Genomic DNA, 14,434 nt, shown 5'->3' with positions numbered 1-14,434 from the left:
GTACACTATTTTGAGTCACAGCTGTTATCACCGTCAGGACCGATATTTCACCGTGCCAGCGAATGATACAATTACTGTGGCAATATTTGTGTTCATTATTATATAAAACACTACTTCATTAAGACTTCCGGAGCCGGGCGCTGTGACCGAGCGGTTCGAGGTGCTTCAGTCCAGAACCGCGCGACCGCTACAGTCGCAGGTTCGAATCCTGCTTCGGGCATGGATGTGTGTGATGATGCCCTTAGGTTAGTTAGTGATATTGTCAGCGTTCTGGGTTGGGAAACTTCCTCCAAAAGACTGATTATTGGAAGCCTTGGATCAATGAAGGGATTTGTCAGGGAAGCCGAACTAAAATTTTGGGCTAAATCAACTAAAGGTGACTACCATGGTCAGATGAATTCAGGAAAGATTGAAAGGTGGTTTTCAAGCATGGTGCTTCCGAAACTTCCTCCGAAGTCGGTAATTGTCATGGACAACGCTCCATACCATAACAGACAGAATGAGAAAACACCCACACGGTATGACACCAAAGTGATGATGTTGGAATGGCTTCAAAATAGGCGTGTCGCCTGTAATGAGAGCAGGAGAAAGCAGGTTCTGTTCGCTTTAATACAAGAGCATAGACCTGGTAAAAAACCATATGTTATTGACGAAATGGCGGAAGAGGAAGGCCACATGGTTGTACGCTTGCCTCCCTACAATTGTGGTTTGAGTGAAATAGAACTGGCATGGGCGAAATTAAAACGGTTGTTTAGCGAACGCAAAATTTCAGGGGACATTTCGAAAGTTAACCTTTTTGCGACATCAAGTGAATCCCTTTTGTCTGTAACTGCCGATGACTGGGAAGGGTACTGCAGGAAGGTCCAACAGCTAGAAGAAGAATATTGGAGGTGTGGTGGTCAAGTTGAACTAGCAATAGACGATATAATTATTAGCACTGCCGAAACGGACAGTAGCGACGAACATCAAGCATACACAGAAGAGGAGTACAATGAAAGTGATTCTGAGTGATGTATTTGAGAGTACAATACGGCGTAACAATTGTCAATAAATTTTCCAAATTTATTCCTTCTCTTTTTATTGCCACAATGTAAGTTTTTCTACTAGTTCTGTACACTTCCAAATTGTCGAAGAGAATTGTTACGAAATTAGTAGCAATAGGCAGTATCATTCAATATGAAACTTTCGATTTCACTTCATAACGGTCAACCGTCGAAATTGCAATACTGGGTTTTACACATAAATAATTCCACGTATCCTGCAATCTTTTATTATGCCGCTGTCCGCTTTTGCGCTAGTATAAGCGCAACATTAACAGTTGCTGCTGCGGTTAATAGATGGCATTGTGTATACCGCTTGGAGCACAACTTTTATGTGGACGCCAGAGTGTTGCCAGTATTGCGTCACGTTAGCGCGACTTATTAGCCCGCCAATACGCTGTGTGCCGGTGGGCGGAGCTTACCTCCTCTATACCCTGCACCCCTCCCCCCCCCCCCCTCAGAATTAGCTCCTCTTAGTGAACAAGCAGTACATATATTGTGATATCAAGTTAAGAACAGTGAGAAAGGCGCACACAAGCATAGTAATGCACGTAGCAAGAAAGATCTCATTCTGGCACGAATACATGCAACTTGGATAGCGAATCAGCAGTCAGTAAAAGGGAGCAAGTGCCAACGAAACAGCGACTCCAATAACCGGAAGCTGAAGAACGTAGCTGGAGTGCAGTTTCGGCGCTTGCCGTGGGCACACTTCCGTGTTACTTTCTTGAATGGATATAGACAGGTGCGGCAAACAGCCGAAGTGACAGCAGCCAGAGGCACGAGCTTAAAGCGGACAGACAAGGAGGCGTTGCGGAAGTGTTGGGCCATTGCTCCTGTGGCGCCGCGACTTAGCAGTCGGTGAAGCGCTTCCGGAGGTGTGTGAGGACAGACTCTCAGAACACACCGTACTACCTCATACGTCGTTAAGGCTTTGCACTTAACTGTTAGCCACGCTTTCTGTTAACTTGTTACTATAACTATGCCGGCCTCATAAGTCGTGCTTGCTAATCCGGACTTCTCTCATCCCACGTATCGGAACATCGTGCCCTTCCATAGCCAAGAATGTGTATTTCAGCATGTGTGTGCACATCGTCCGTGGACGTTGCTGTGTTGTCTTATGGCGGTAGCTGCCGTTATATCACAAGTAACACAATCTAAAATACCTCACAAAACTGTGAAACTCTTATTATTCTCACATTGTTGGAAGGAGGAAGGAACATTGGGTTTAACGTTCCGTCGACGTCGAGGTAATTAAAGACGGAGCACAAGCTAGGATTGTGTCAGCGATGAGGAAGGAAATCCGCCGTGCCCTTTCAAAGCAACCATCCCAGCATTTGTCTCGAGCGATTTAGGGAAATCACGGAATCTGGACGGCCGGACGCACGTTTGAACCGTCGTCCTCCCGAATGAGAGTCCAGTGTGCTAACCACTATGCAACCTGTGTTCTGTAGGTTCTTAGCATCGAGTCGATATTAACGTAAGGGCCATAAATAGTAAACACCTGGGCTTAAACTTTGCTGCGCCAGTAACTACAGTAACAACACTCTGATATCGCAGCTACACTATCGCAAAATGGTTCTGAGCACTATGCGACTTAACTTCTGAGGTCATCAGTCGCCTAGAACTTAGAACTAATTAAACGTAACTAACCTAAGAACATCACACACATCCATGGCCGAGGCAGGATTCGAACCTGCGACCGTAGCGGTCGATCGGTTCCAGGCTGTAGCGCCTAGAACCGCACGGCCACTCCGGCCGGCCACACTATCGCAAACTACTTTGCGGAAAGCACCAATAGTTTTAGTAATAATAAATAAACAAATATATTTTTCCACATATTAGCTCTGCTTTCCTGCAAGTACCTAATAAGTGCCTTGTGGTTTTCCGCATCTGAAGTCAGTTCTCGCATCATGTTTACGGCAAATGACAGGTGAACTCCTCAGTATTTTCGAAAAGCAGAGAAATGTACACTACACGTCTCTTTTATGTGAAATGCGCATTCCAGCAGGGCCAAAGAATCGACTTGGTACTGAAAAAAATATAAATCACACTTCTGTCAAACCGGACCTTCGTGGTGGTTTACAATTATGTGTTGTACCACAATGCAGAAAGGATGTTCTTTTTTCTTTCACAAGAAAGCTACGGAGGATATGCTATGTGGCCTTCGGAAGAAGCAGGAGTGAGGACTAGCTGGGAGTGGGGCAGCCACGGCCGTGCCTCGGTCGCGAGCCGTAGCAGTCGGCCTGGGTGCACACTTCCCCCACTGCCACTGCCACGCCACGCTGCCCGAGTCGCAGGAGGGGGAGATGGGCCAAGAGGGGAGAAATTGCGAACGCACCGTATTTATACGGCAATGCAGTTGCACTGCATACAACTCGGTTTCATATTACTTTACACATTTCTCAACAACTCAGACCACAAAACGAAACAAACTTTTAGTATTATTTAATTAATAATGAATTAAGGATAGGTCCGACTTATTCAGGTACACAAATTATTATTTTGCTTCGACACCCGCACATGTTTCATCACAGTTGTGCCAGCCTCAGTGAGTTTTTTCTTTCATTTTTCTGAAATACATATCTGCAGGCTATGTTTAAGCCGCGTGGTTTAGGGCGCCTTGCCACGGTTCGCGCGAATCTCCCCGTCGGATGTTCGAGTCCTCCCTCGGGCGTGTGTGTGTGTGTGTGTGTGTGTGTGTGTGTGTGTGTGTGTGTGTGTGTGTGTGTTTTGTACTTAGCGTAAGTCAGATTAAGTAGTGTGTAAGCCTAGCGACCGATGACCATAGCAGTTTGGTCCCATAGGAACTTAACCACACATTTCCAATATTTTGTTATGTTTACGTTAGGAAATATGGTTACATTGGATTTTGTTGTTATTTAAATTACAAATGCAGTTTTCCATTTATTTTGCACTGTGTGCGTTCTGTGGCTGCCAACCGAAATCAGCCATGTGTCTAAGTACACCATGTCATCTGCAAATATGTGGGATGTTAGGATATCGTCTACGTCGCACTTTTGCTTACAATATAATCTTTAAAATTTATTATAACGTAAAAATCGTGTTATATGCCCGTTTTTGGCCTTAACATTGTAGTATTTTGCTTGTCCCGAGCTGTAAAAGATTTGGTCGGCCGCAGTGGCCGAGCAGTTCTAGGCGTTTCAGTCCGGAACCGCACGACTGCTACGGTCGCAGGTTCGAATCCTGCCTCGGGCATCGATGTGTGTGATGTCCTTAGGTTCGTTATGTTTAAGTAGTTCTAAGTTCTAGGGGACTGATGACCTCAGATGTTAAGTCTCATAGTGCTCAGAGCCATTTGAACGATTTTTTGTAAAAGATTTGTTTTTGTGTACAAAATGTGTTTTTGTGTAGCTCTACTGACTTGTGGACATAAGTAAAAATTTTGTGAAGCTTAGGTATGGCAATCCGTGGTCCTCCAATGTCGCATTCCTTGACTTCAGGAAGGCATTCGACACTGTCTTGCACTGTCGGTTAGTCAAAAAAAAAAAAAAATGCGAGCTTATTGAGTATCGAAACAGATTTTTGGCTATATTCAAGGCTTGCTTGCAGAATACGTCGCTCTTAGTGGAACAAAAACGACAGATGAAAAGGTAATTTCGGGGCTACCCAAGGAAGTGTGATAGGACCGTCACTGTTTACAATGTATGTAAATGATCTAATAGAATGTGTCGGAATCTGTAAGACTGTTCGCAGATGATGCGGTTGTCTCTAAGAAAGTAACAACACTAGAAGACAGAATCGATTTGCAGAATGACCTGCAGAGGATTGATGAATGGTGCAGCGACTGGCAGCTCACCCTGAAAGTAAATAAGTGTAGCATGTTGCACATAAATAGGAACAGAAATCCACTACTGTGCAACAACACTATTGATGACAAACTGCTGGAGGCAGCGTCTGTAAAATATCTAGGAACGATCGCAAGTGGAAACAAAACAAATAGTAGGAAAAAGCAGATGCCAGGCAGATTCATACGAAGAATCTTAAGGAAATGTAACACATCTACGAAGGAACTGCCTTATAAGGCGGTTGTTCAACCGATTCTTGGGTGCGAGAAGGTACCCAAAAAAACCAAAATTATTTTTTAAAAGCTATAAATTTTCAAATTGTTTACAAAACAACCTTATCTCCTTCAAAGTACTCTACATTACAACTAATACATTTTTTAGCCCGCATCTCGTGGTCGTGCGGTAGCGTTCTCGCTTCCCACGCCCGGGTTCCCGGGTTCGATTCCCGGCGGGGTCAGGGATTTTCTCTGCCTCGTGATGGCTGGGTGTTGTGTGCTGTCCTTAGGTTAGTTAGGTTTAAGTAGTTCTAAGTTCTAGGGGACTTATGACCACAGCAGTTGAGTCCCATAGTGCTCAGAGCCATTAGAACCATTAGAACTAATACATTTGTCCCACCGGTGATTCCACTGCTCGAACCATTTTCTGTAGTCATCTTCAGACATGCCTCACAGTTCCTACTTCGTTTTTTTTCTCGACTTCTTCAGTGTTGTCAAATTGGTGTCCTTTAATGCCCCTTTTCATAAGTACATAGGCCTGTTTATTTCTACAATGGTTTACATCAGTTTACAGATTGAACATTTAGCTATTTTTCGAAATAATCACCATCTCTGTCGATGCATTTTTGTAGACTCTGTGGCAGTTTTTGTATGTCCATGTCATACCAGCTCGCCGCCATGCTGCCACAGCGTCTACAAAAATGCATCGTCAGAAATAGTGATTATGTCGAAAAATAGCTAAACGTTCAAGCTGTAAACTGATGTAAACCATTGTAGAAATAAACAGGTCTATGTACTTATAAAAAAAAGGAGACTTTGCTTTTGGGATTACCCTCGTATATATTGATTGCACCTCGCCACGAATACACTACTACTACTACTACTATTATTACTACTACTACTACTACTACTGCTATTCGTTTCCGAACAGATACGATACATCGTAAGGATATGTGTGTTTGGTGGAAGATGAGGAAGACAAAAAGAAAAGAAAATGAATATTCCTACGCAGTATGAGCTAACGTGCAGTCTGCAGCCTTAGCCATTTGTGCTTAGGCCGCCGCTAAGCGACTGGCGTTCTCGTATTGTATCCAATAAGTATTGAATCTCTATTTCTCGAAAACGCTTGAAACTCATACCGTACTGTAACAACATGCGTTAAATCTACATATTTACTTCAACTGTGCCAAAGATCAACCAAATTAGTGACTCGTTGGGTGTATGCTTCCCTTTTAAGTCCGAGGCACAGTTTTAGCTTCTTTAGTCTTAAAGCTTCGTTTGACATTTGCTTAAACTGTAATCTATACTGAGTTTACTGTACAACGGATACAAGACAGTGATACAAGCGAAATTATTGATCCCTGTGTGCCGGTAAGAGGAGATTGGCGTACGCAACAGCTGGTGCAGTGAGAATAGGGTGCTGCACGGCAGGCACAGCGTCGCCCCAGCATAAAACACTGGGACCGGTTCTGTCCCCAGCAACTGTCAAGTCTGATTGAGTGCACCGTCCCCGCCATGTTAAGGCCGAAAAAAGAGAGAGACGCGCTTGTCCGCTGCCTCTTGGTACTGTACGAGACTTGTGCAGAAAACTAGTTAAACAGCTTCGGCGATGTCCAAGTGCTCAGATCTTTTATTGCGCTTCTGCAAGACTTGGCTATCGTGATCGATTCTATTCATCTCCTACTCTGTCCCTCCTCGCAAGACAATGGCAGCACGTAGGCAGCGGAAATACCTGAAAGGTCGGGTCGGCAGGCGCTAGCCGCCCTGGGAGCCGAACTCGCAGGAACTTACCCCATCACATCACAAGATGGCAGACTTCTATGTACAAATGCAGTCCTACGAGACGACACGCACTGGCACTCTTACGATCTATTTTAAGTCTGTGGTATCATCAATTGCGCACTCGGTAAGACTGTGGTTCAAGTCCCCATTCACCCATTCCGGTTCAGATTTTCTGCGTTTTCCCTGGATGACTTTAGTCGAATGCCAGAGTGGTTATTTTAACACCATATCCACATATACACTACTGGCCATTAAAATTGCTACACCAGGAAGAAATGCAGATGATAAACGGGTATTCATTGGACAAATATATTATACTAGAAGTGACATGTGATTACATTTTCACGCAATTTGGCTGCATAGATCCTGAGAAATCAGTACCCAGAACAACCACCTCTGGACGTATTAACGGCCTCGATACGCCTGGGCATTGACTCAAACAGAACTTAGATGGCGTGTACAGGTACAGCTGCCCATGCAGCTTCAACACGATACGACAGTTCATCAAGAGTAGTGACTGGCGTATTGTGACGAGCCAGTTGCTCGGCCACCATTGAGCAGACGTTTTCAATTGATGAGAGATCTGGAGAATGTGCTGGCCAGAGCAGCAGTCGAACATTTTCTGTATCCTGCTGAAATGTAGGGTTTCGCAGGGATCGAATGAAGGGTAGAGCCACGGGTCGTAACACATCTGAACTGTAACGTCCTCTGTTCAAAGTGCCGTCAATGCGAACAAGAGGTGACCGAGACGTGTAACCAATGGCACCCCATACCATCACGCCGGGTGCTACGCCAGTATGGCGATGACGAATACACGCTTCCAATGTGCGTTCGCCGCGATGTCGCCAAACACGGATGCGACCATCATGATGCTGTAAACAGAACCTGGATTCATCCGAAAAAATGACGTTTTGCCATTCGTGCACCGAGGTTCGTCGTTGAGTACACCATCGCAGGCGCTCCTGTCTGTGATGCAGCGTCAAGGGTAACCGCAGCCATTGTCTCCGAGCTGATAGTCCACGCTGCTGCAAACGTTGTCGAAATTTTCGTGCCGATGGCTGTTGTCTTACAGACGTCCTCGTCTACTGACTCGGGGATCGAGACGTGGCTGCACGATCCGTTACAGCCATGCGGACAGATGCCTGTCATCTCGACTGCTAGTGATACGAGACCGGTGGGATCCAGCACGGCGTTACGCATTATCCTCCGGAACCCACTGATTTCATATTCTGCTACCAGTCATTGGATCTCGACCAACGCGAGCAGCAATGTCGCGATACGATAAACCGCAATCGCGATAGGCTACAATCCGACCTTTATCAAAGTCGGAAACGTGATGGTACGCATTTCTCCTCCTTACGCGAGGCATCACAACAACGTTTCACCAGGCAACGCCGGTCAACTGGTGTTTGTGTATGAGAAATCGGTTGGAAACCTTCCTCATGTCAGCACGTTGTAGGTGTCACCACCGGCGCCAACCTTGCGTGAATGCTCTGAAAAGCTAATCATTTGCATATCACAGCATATTCTTCCTGTTGGTTAAATTTCGCGTCTGTAGCACATCTTCGTGGTGTAGCAATTTTAATGGCCAGTAGTGCATGTACATACCCCACAAGACGCCGTACAAGACGTGGCGAAGGACACCCTGTGCCACTGCCAGTGTTCCACTCACAAATAGAGAGAGGGAAAAATGACTATCTATATGTCTCCGTATGAGCCCTAATTTCTCCTATCTTATCGTAGTGTTCCTAGCGCGAAATGTAAATATATGTCGACGGCAGTAGGATCGTTCTGCAGTCAGCTTCAAATGCCTAAATTTTCTCAACAATATTCCTCGAAAAGAACCTCGCCTTTCCTCCAGGGATTCCCATTTGAGTTCCCGAACATCTCCTTAACACTTGAGTTTTGTTCGAACCTACAGGTAACAAATCTAGAAGGTCGCCTCTCAATTGCTTCGATGGCTTCCTTTAGTCTGACCCGGTGTAGATCCCAAACACTGGAGCAGAACTCAAGAATAGGACGCACTAGCGTCCTGTATGCTGTCCCTTTACAGATGACCCACACTTTCCCAAAATTCTCCCAATAAACTGAAGCCTTCCCTAACACAGTCCTTACATGCTCCTTCCATTTCATATCGCTTTGCAACGTTGTACCCAGATATTTGAACAACGTGACTGTGTCTAGCAGGACATTACTAATTATTTATCCGAACATCGTGGGATTGTTTTTCCTATTCATATGCATTAACTTACATTTTTCCAGATTTAGGACTAGCTGTCATTCATTACACCGACTAGAAATTTTGTCTAACTCATATCGTCCTACATTCACTCAACTTCGACACCCATCCCTACACTACAGTATCATCAGTAAACAACCGCAGATTGCTGCCCACCTTATCCGCCATATCATTTATTTTACAGAAAATAACAGCGATCCTAGTGCACTTCCGTGGGGCACTTCTGACGATACCCTTGTCTGTGATGAACACTCGTCTTCGAGGAAAACATACCGGCTTCTATGATTTCAGAAGTCTTCGAGACACTCACGTATCTGTCAAAAAATGGTTCAAATGGCTCTGAGCACTATGGGACTTAACATCTGAGGTCATGAGTCCCCTAGAACTTAGAACTACTTAAACCTAACTAACCTAAGGACATCACACACGTATCTGTCAACTTATTCCATGTGCTCGTACCTTCGTTGACGTCTGCAATGAGGCACCGCGTCAAATGTTTTCCGAAAATCTGGAGATATGGAATCGGAGATATGGAGTCTGCCCGTTGTCCATCATCCATAGTTCGCAGTATATCGTGGAAGAAAAGGACAAGCTGAGTTTCGCATGAGCCATACTTTCTAAAACCGCGCTGATTCGTGGACGTAAGTTCCTCAGTCTTAAGAACATTTATTATATCCGAACTGAGAATATGTTCAAGGATTGTGCATCAAACAGGTGTTAGGTATAATGGTCTGTAACATTGTGGATTTGCTTCCCCCATCTCAGATCGCAATAAAAAAAAAGTGGGGGAGAGAGACAGAGAGAGAGGCTATTAATGTGGTAGGTTTGAAGAGGGATGACATAGCTACAGAAATGAACCATCGAAGGAAGTAAAAGTAGCAGAGGTGGAGCTGACAAAGACGTCTGGATGTATACCTTTCATTACGTGACCGTGCTATCCACGACATGAACACTTGATACACTTGAAAATGACTCGTAATTGAGACGAAACCACTTGTGTGAATAAATCATCATAGCTGGCCACTGAGATGACAGTTTTTTTGTTTTAAAAAAAGTGATTGAAATTTTAGCAATGTAGTGGATGAATATAGCCTCTCTCGTTACTCAAAGTTGAACTTCAACTCAATGATTCTTGTTAATATGAATTGGAGGTTCACGTGCTCTATTCGTATCAATGTGAAAGCACTGTGTCCGTTCTCTGGGATTTAAAACTCGGAACTTAAAACTTCGGTGTGGCAAGTGATGAATTTATTAATAAAAATTCATAACCTGTCACCTGAGATTAAGAAAACTGTTACAGTGGAAGTAACTGTGAAAAGGAGGGTTAAGTAATGCGAAGCTTACTTTCGTGTTTTGTCGGCACCAGGCGAGTAGCGTCTTCTCCAGGTTAGTCTGCTGCAGATCGGACATGAGATCCTTCAGATGGTAGTGGACCTGTAACAAAACCACAAAACTGACTTGTTTCACTACACATAGACACCCTTGAATTGAAAAAAAGTAGTTAGACATGCCAAACTGCTTCTGTTCTTATTGGAATAACTTTTATTTCGTTGGTTCCTGCCCGTATGGTTCACGCCATTGTTTGTACTGTATATAATTAGCACGTGTTCACGTAACATACCTCAAGGACACAATAACTTTTCTGTGAGCACTGAAGTTAAAATCGCACATCCTATGAAACAAACGTAACTAAAAGAAGAGTCATTTTCCTATTAACACAGGGACATATGACACGTTATAAAGAAGGTTGGAGGCGTTGTTAAACTCATAAATCACTGAATAAATACTAGCAGGGCAAAAGATAAGAAGAATTCTCTAAGAGGAAATGCTCCAAATGTTCCCATATCTGAGTTCCCGTTGCAGCTTAACATTCTACGTCATAGAAGAATAAGCAAAACAAATACAGGGTGTTACAAAAAGGTACGGCCAAACTTTCAGGAAACATTCCTCACACACAAAGAAAGAAAAGATGTTATGTGGGCATGTGTCCGGAAACGCTTACTTTCCATGTTAGAGCTCATTTTATTACGCCTCTTCAAATCACATTAATCATCGAATGGAAACACACAGCAACAGAACGTACCAGCGTGACTTCAAACACTTTGTTACAGAAAATGTTCAAAATGTCCTCCGTTAGCGAGGATACATGCATCCACCCTCCGTCGCATGGAATCCCTGATGCGCAGATGCAGTCCTGGAGAATGGCGTATTGTATCACAGCCGTCGACAATACGAGCACGAAGAGTCTCTACATTTGGTACCGGGGGTGAGTAGACAAGAGCTTTCAAATGCCCCCATAAATGAAAGTCCAGAGGGTTGAGGTCAGGAGAGCGTGGAGGCCATGGAATTGGTCCGCCTCTACCAATCCATCGGTCACCGAATCTGTTGTTGAGAAGCGTACGAACACTTCGACTGAAATGTGCAGGAGCTCCATCGTGCATGAACCACATGTTGTGTCGTACTTGTAAAGGCACATGTTCTAGCAGCACAGGTAGAGTATCCCGTATGAAACCATGATAACGTGCTCCATTGAGCGTAGGTGGAAGAACATACTGACGAAACTAAAATGAGCTCTAACATGGAAATTAAGCGTTTCCGGACGCATGTCCACATAACATATTTTCTTTCTTTGTGTGTGAGGAATGTTTCCTGAAAGTTTGGCCGTACCTTTTTGTAACACCCTGTATAATGGGAACAGCTTAGGTAGTCTGGAACTGTGGACCTTGAGCCAGCGGAAACGTATCTAACTGTCAACACCTGTAGTTGTCAGTTACATAGCTAATACTTAACAAATATGAAATAATCTAAAAAATGCGCACGATGACAGAAGGAACAGACACCATAGACATATAAATTACGGCGAGGATGGCCAGTGGAGATGCACACCAGGCTCGGTGAAATGCCGCGAGTAAATAGGATAATGGGCAAGGCGCATTACACTAATAGTGTGCGGATACGTTAAGAATTTAGTTCTGAAGGGAGACGTTAGGCTAGTCCGTGTAGCTGTGCGGGTGGCACAGTGGTCAGCGCATCTGCCAAGTAAGCAGGAGATCTTGGTTCGAATCCCGGTCCGGGTAAATTTTCAACTTTCCCCACTGATTTAGATCAGTGCTCACTCACAGCCAATGTCTGTAATTCCTCTCTGTCTTATGACAGTATTTGATGTCTTTGTGATTCCTGTTGCACCTGAGAGGCTAATTTACAAGGTTCTCAAACAGATGTGTGGCAAGCACATTTTTCTTTTTATTTTTGGGCTGTCTCAAAAAATTGGAGGTGTGCGATGCCATATGTTAGTGTAAGTCACTATACATGCTTAACAAATGGTGTTACTGTCACGTTTAAATAGAGAAAAATGGCCTTCCGTGGAAAACAAAAAATTCTCAGTTTTAGAAAAGCTTCCGTGATTTTTCGGACAATTTAGTTTTCTTAAGGAGTGATCTTATATCTGAATTTATAATTTCTTGTAAGCAACTAAATTGAGACTACTAATTATTAACATTCCATTAAGCCAACATGAAACTAAGGTGCTAAAAACAACTGTAAAAAGTTAATTTGCAAATTAAAGAAATATTCCGTCTCCGATATCTCTATTAATATATGTTTAATGTAATTAACCAGCTCTACAAATGTTCTATGGCTAAGAAAATAAAAATGTTAAAACTGTTGCCACGAAACTTACAATTTCTTGATAAAATCTTGTACATAAGTCAGTCAGACTTCTCAAACAACAAATTTAAACAAAAAGAGCTTCTTTTTCCAAAGCTAATAAACTTTTCAAGTGAGAATCACTGTTTTGGTATTTCGAAAATATCGATATTTTACCTCTGATACACCCTCAGCGTCAATAACACGTAAAAAATCTGTCGAAAAGCTAATACAAAAACACTTCGAAAATGTTCCCATTGTGTTCTTCAGTAGTTGTAGAAAACACACACACACACACACACACACACACACACACACACAATCTTAAAGTTCTACACTTATTTACCTGCCAATGAAGAATTATGCTCCATACTAGGCCGAGGGTCAACTTCGGGTTGCCATCCACAATGTCATTGTTGCTAATATTGACGAGTTTCACCTGAAAAATAAATATGAAAAATTATCACCGTAGATGTCAATACTGTATTCCTACTATTAAGGAGGAACTAGTAAGATATCCAGCAACAGGACTAACGAGAGAGAAGAAACGAGATTTTTATTTTAATGTCCGGCCAGTCTCTGAGAAGAGAGCAAACTCGAAATGGGCAAGACCTGAGGAGGAACGCAGTGGTGGCCTAACTGGAGGAACCATCTCAGAATTCGCTTCACGTGATTCAGGTTACGGAAAACCTTAATCTGAATTGGTGGACGGGGATTGGAATCTCGTTGTTCCGTAACTACGTCACCTCACTCGGCCACGGCGTATAGCGGTATCTGTGTTAAGTTATGAAAAAAAATGGCTCTGAGCACTATGGGACTCAACTTCTGAGGTCATTAGTCCCCTAGAACTTAGAACTAGTTAAACCTAAGGACATCACAAACATCCATGCCCGAGGCAGGATTCGAACCTGCGACCGTAGCGGTCCTGCGGTTCCAGACTGCAGTGCCTTTAACCGCACGGCCACTTCGGTCGGCGTTAAGTTATGAAACTTCAGTTGAATACACATCTCCAGCTTGAAATTTCGATCCCGAACAACGACACTACATACAATTTACTAAATAGGAATTTGGAAGAAGGCTCGTCGCATGCTTCAAAAAATTTTAAAGTGCATTTGACGGATGGAGTAAACAGTGACAATAAATAATGTGGCCATCTCTTTTAATTTCGAATAAAATAATGTTTGTAATTAAAATAATGATGTACATACACGATATATTGATTATTAGTACATCTTACTATCACATTTCATTATTTCAGAAATGGTAAGTTTCTTTAACGCTACAAATTGTAATAAAATGATGAAAGTAGGAAGTTTGTAACGTTTTAATGCCGTAAAACAGAAGCCTATGGCGACTTTTAGGCCTTCGACCCGACACAGCTAACCCGTTTCTTGAGAAATTCACAATATTACTCTATCAAGAGTGGACCCTCCCGCCCCCCTCTCCCCACACCCCAGCGAACCATGTATCTCGCCGAGAAAGGGTAGGCTGCCTTCCTTTACGATACAGCTGCCCGTACCATAGGTTCAACCGCATTGGAGGGGTATCTGCGGGGAGGAAAGGAAAACTAGTGGTTTCTGAAGAGGGGTAACAGCCTTTTCAGTAGCTGTAGGGGCAAGAGTCTAAATGACTGTCTGATTTCGCCCTGTAATACTAACCAAAAGTGCCCTGGCTATGTTGGTACTGCGATCGGCAGAAAACAAGGGC

The 14,434-nt window shown here is 43.6% G+C and overlaps 1 protein-coding gene across 1 annotated transcript in view; it reads right to left on the bottom strand.

Annotated features, from left to right (window-relative positions):
* The window catches only part of LOC124555943 (dystrophin-like), a 1,045,948-nt gene that overhangs the window by 892,791 nt on the left and 138,723 nt on the right, over nucleotides 1–14,434 (bottom strand). Inside the window, exons 5-6 of the mRNA XM_047129993.1 lie at nucleotides 13,074–13,166; nucleotides 10,427–10,516 (exon numbers count right to left, since the gene is read on the bottom strand). Coding sequence (XP_046985949.1) covers nucleotides 10,427–10,516; nucleotides 13,074–13,166 — 183 coding nt within the window. The remainder of the gene's footprint in view (nucleotides 1–10,426; nucleotides 10,517–13,073; nucleotides 13,167–14,434) is intronic.

Source organism: Schistocerca americana, chromosome X, assembly GCF_021461395.2.
Source record: "Schistocerca americana isolate TAMUIC-IGC-003095 chromosome X, iqSchAmer2.1, whole genome shotgun sequence".
Lineage (NCBI taxonomy): Eukaryota > Metazoa > Arthropoda > Insecta > Orthoptera > Acrididae > Schistocerca > Schistocerca americana.
This window is presented reverse-complemented; position numbering and strand designations above follow the sequence as displayed.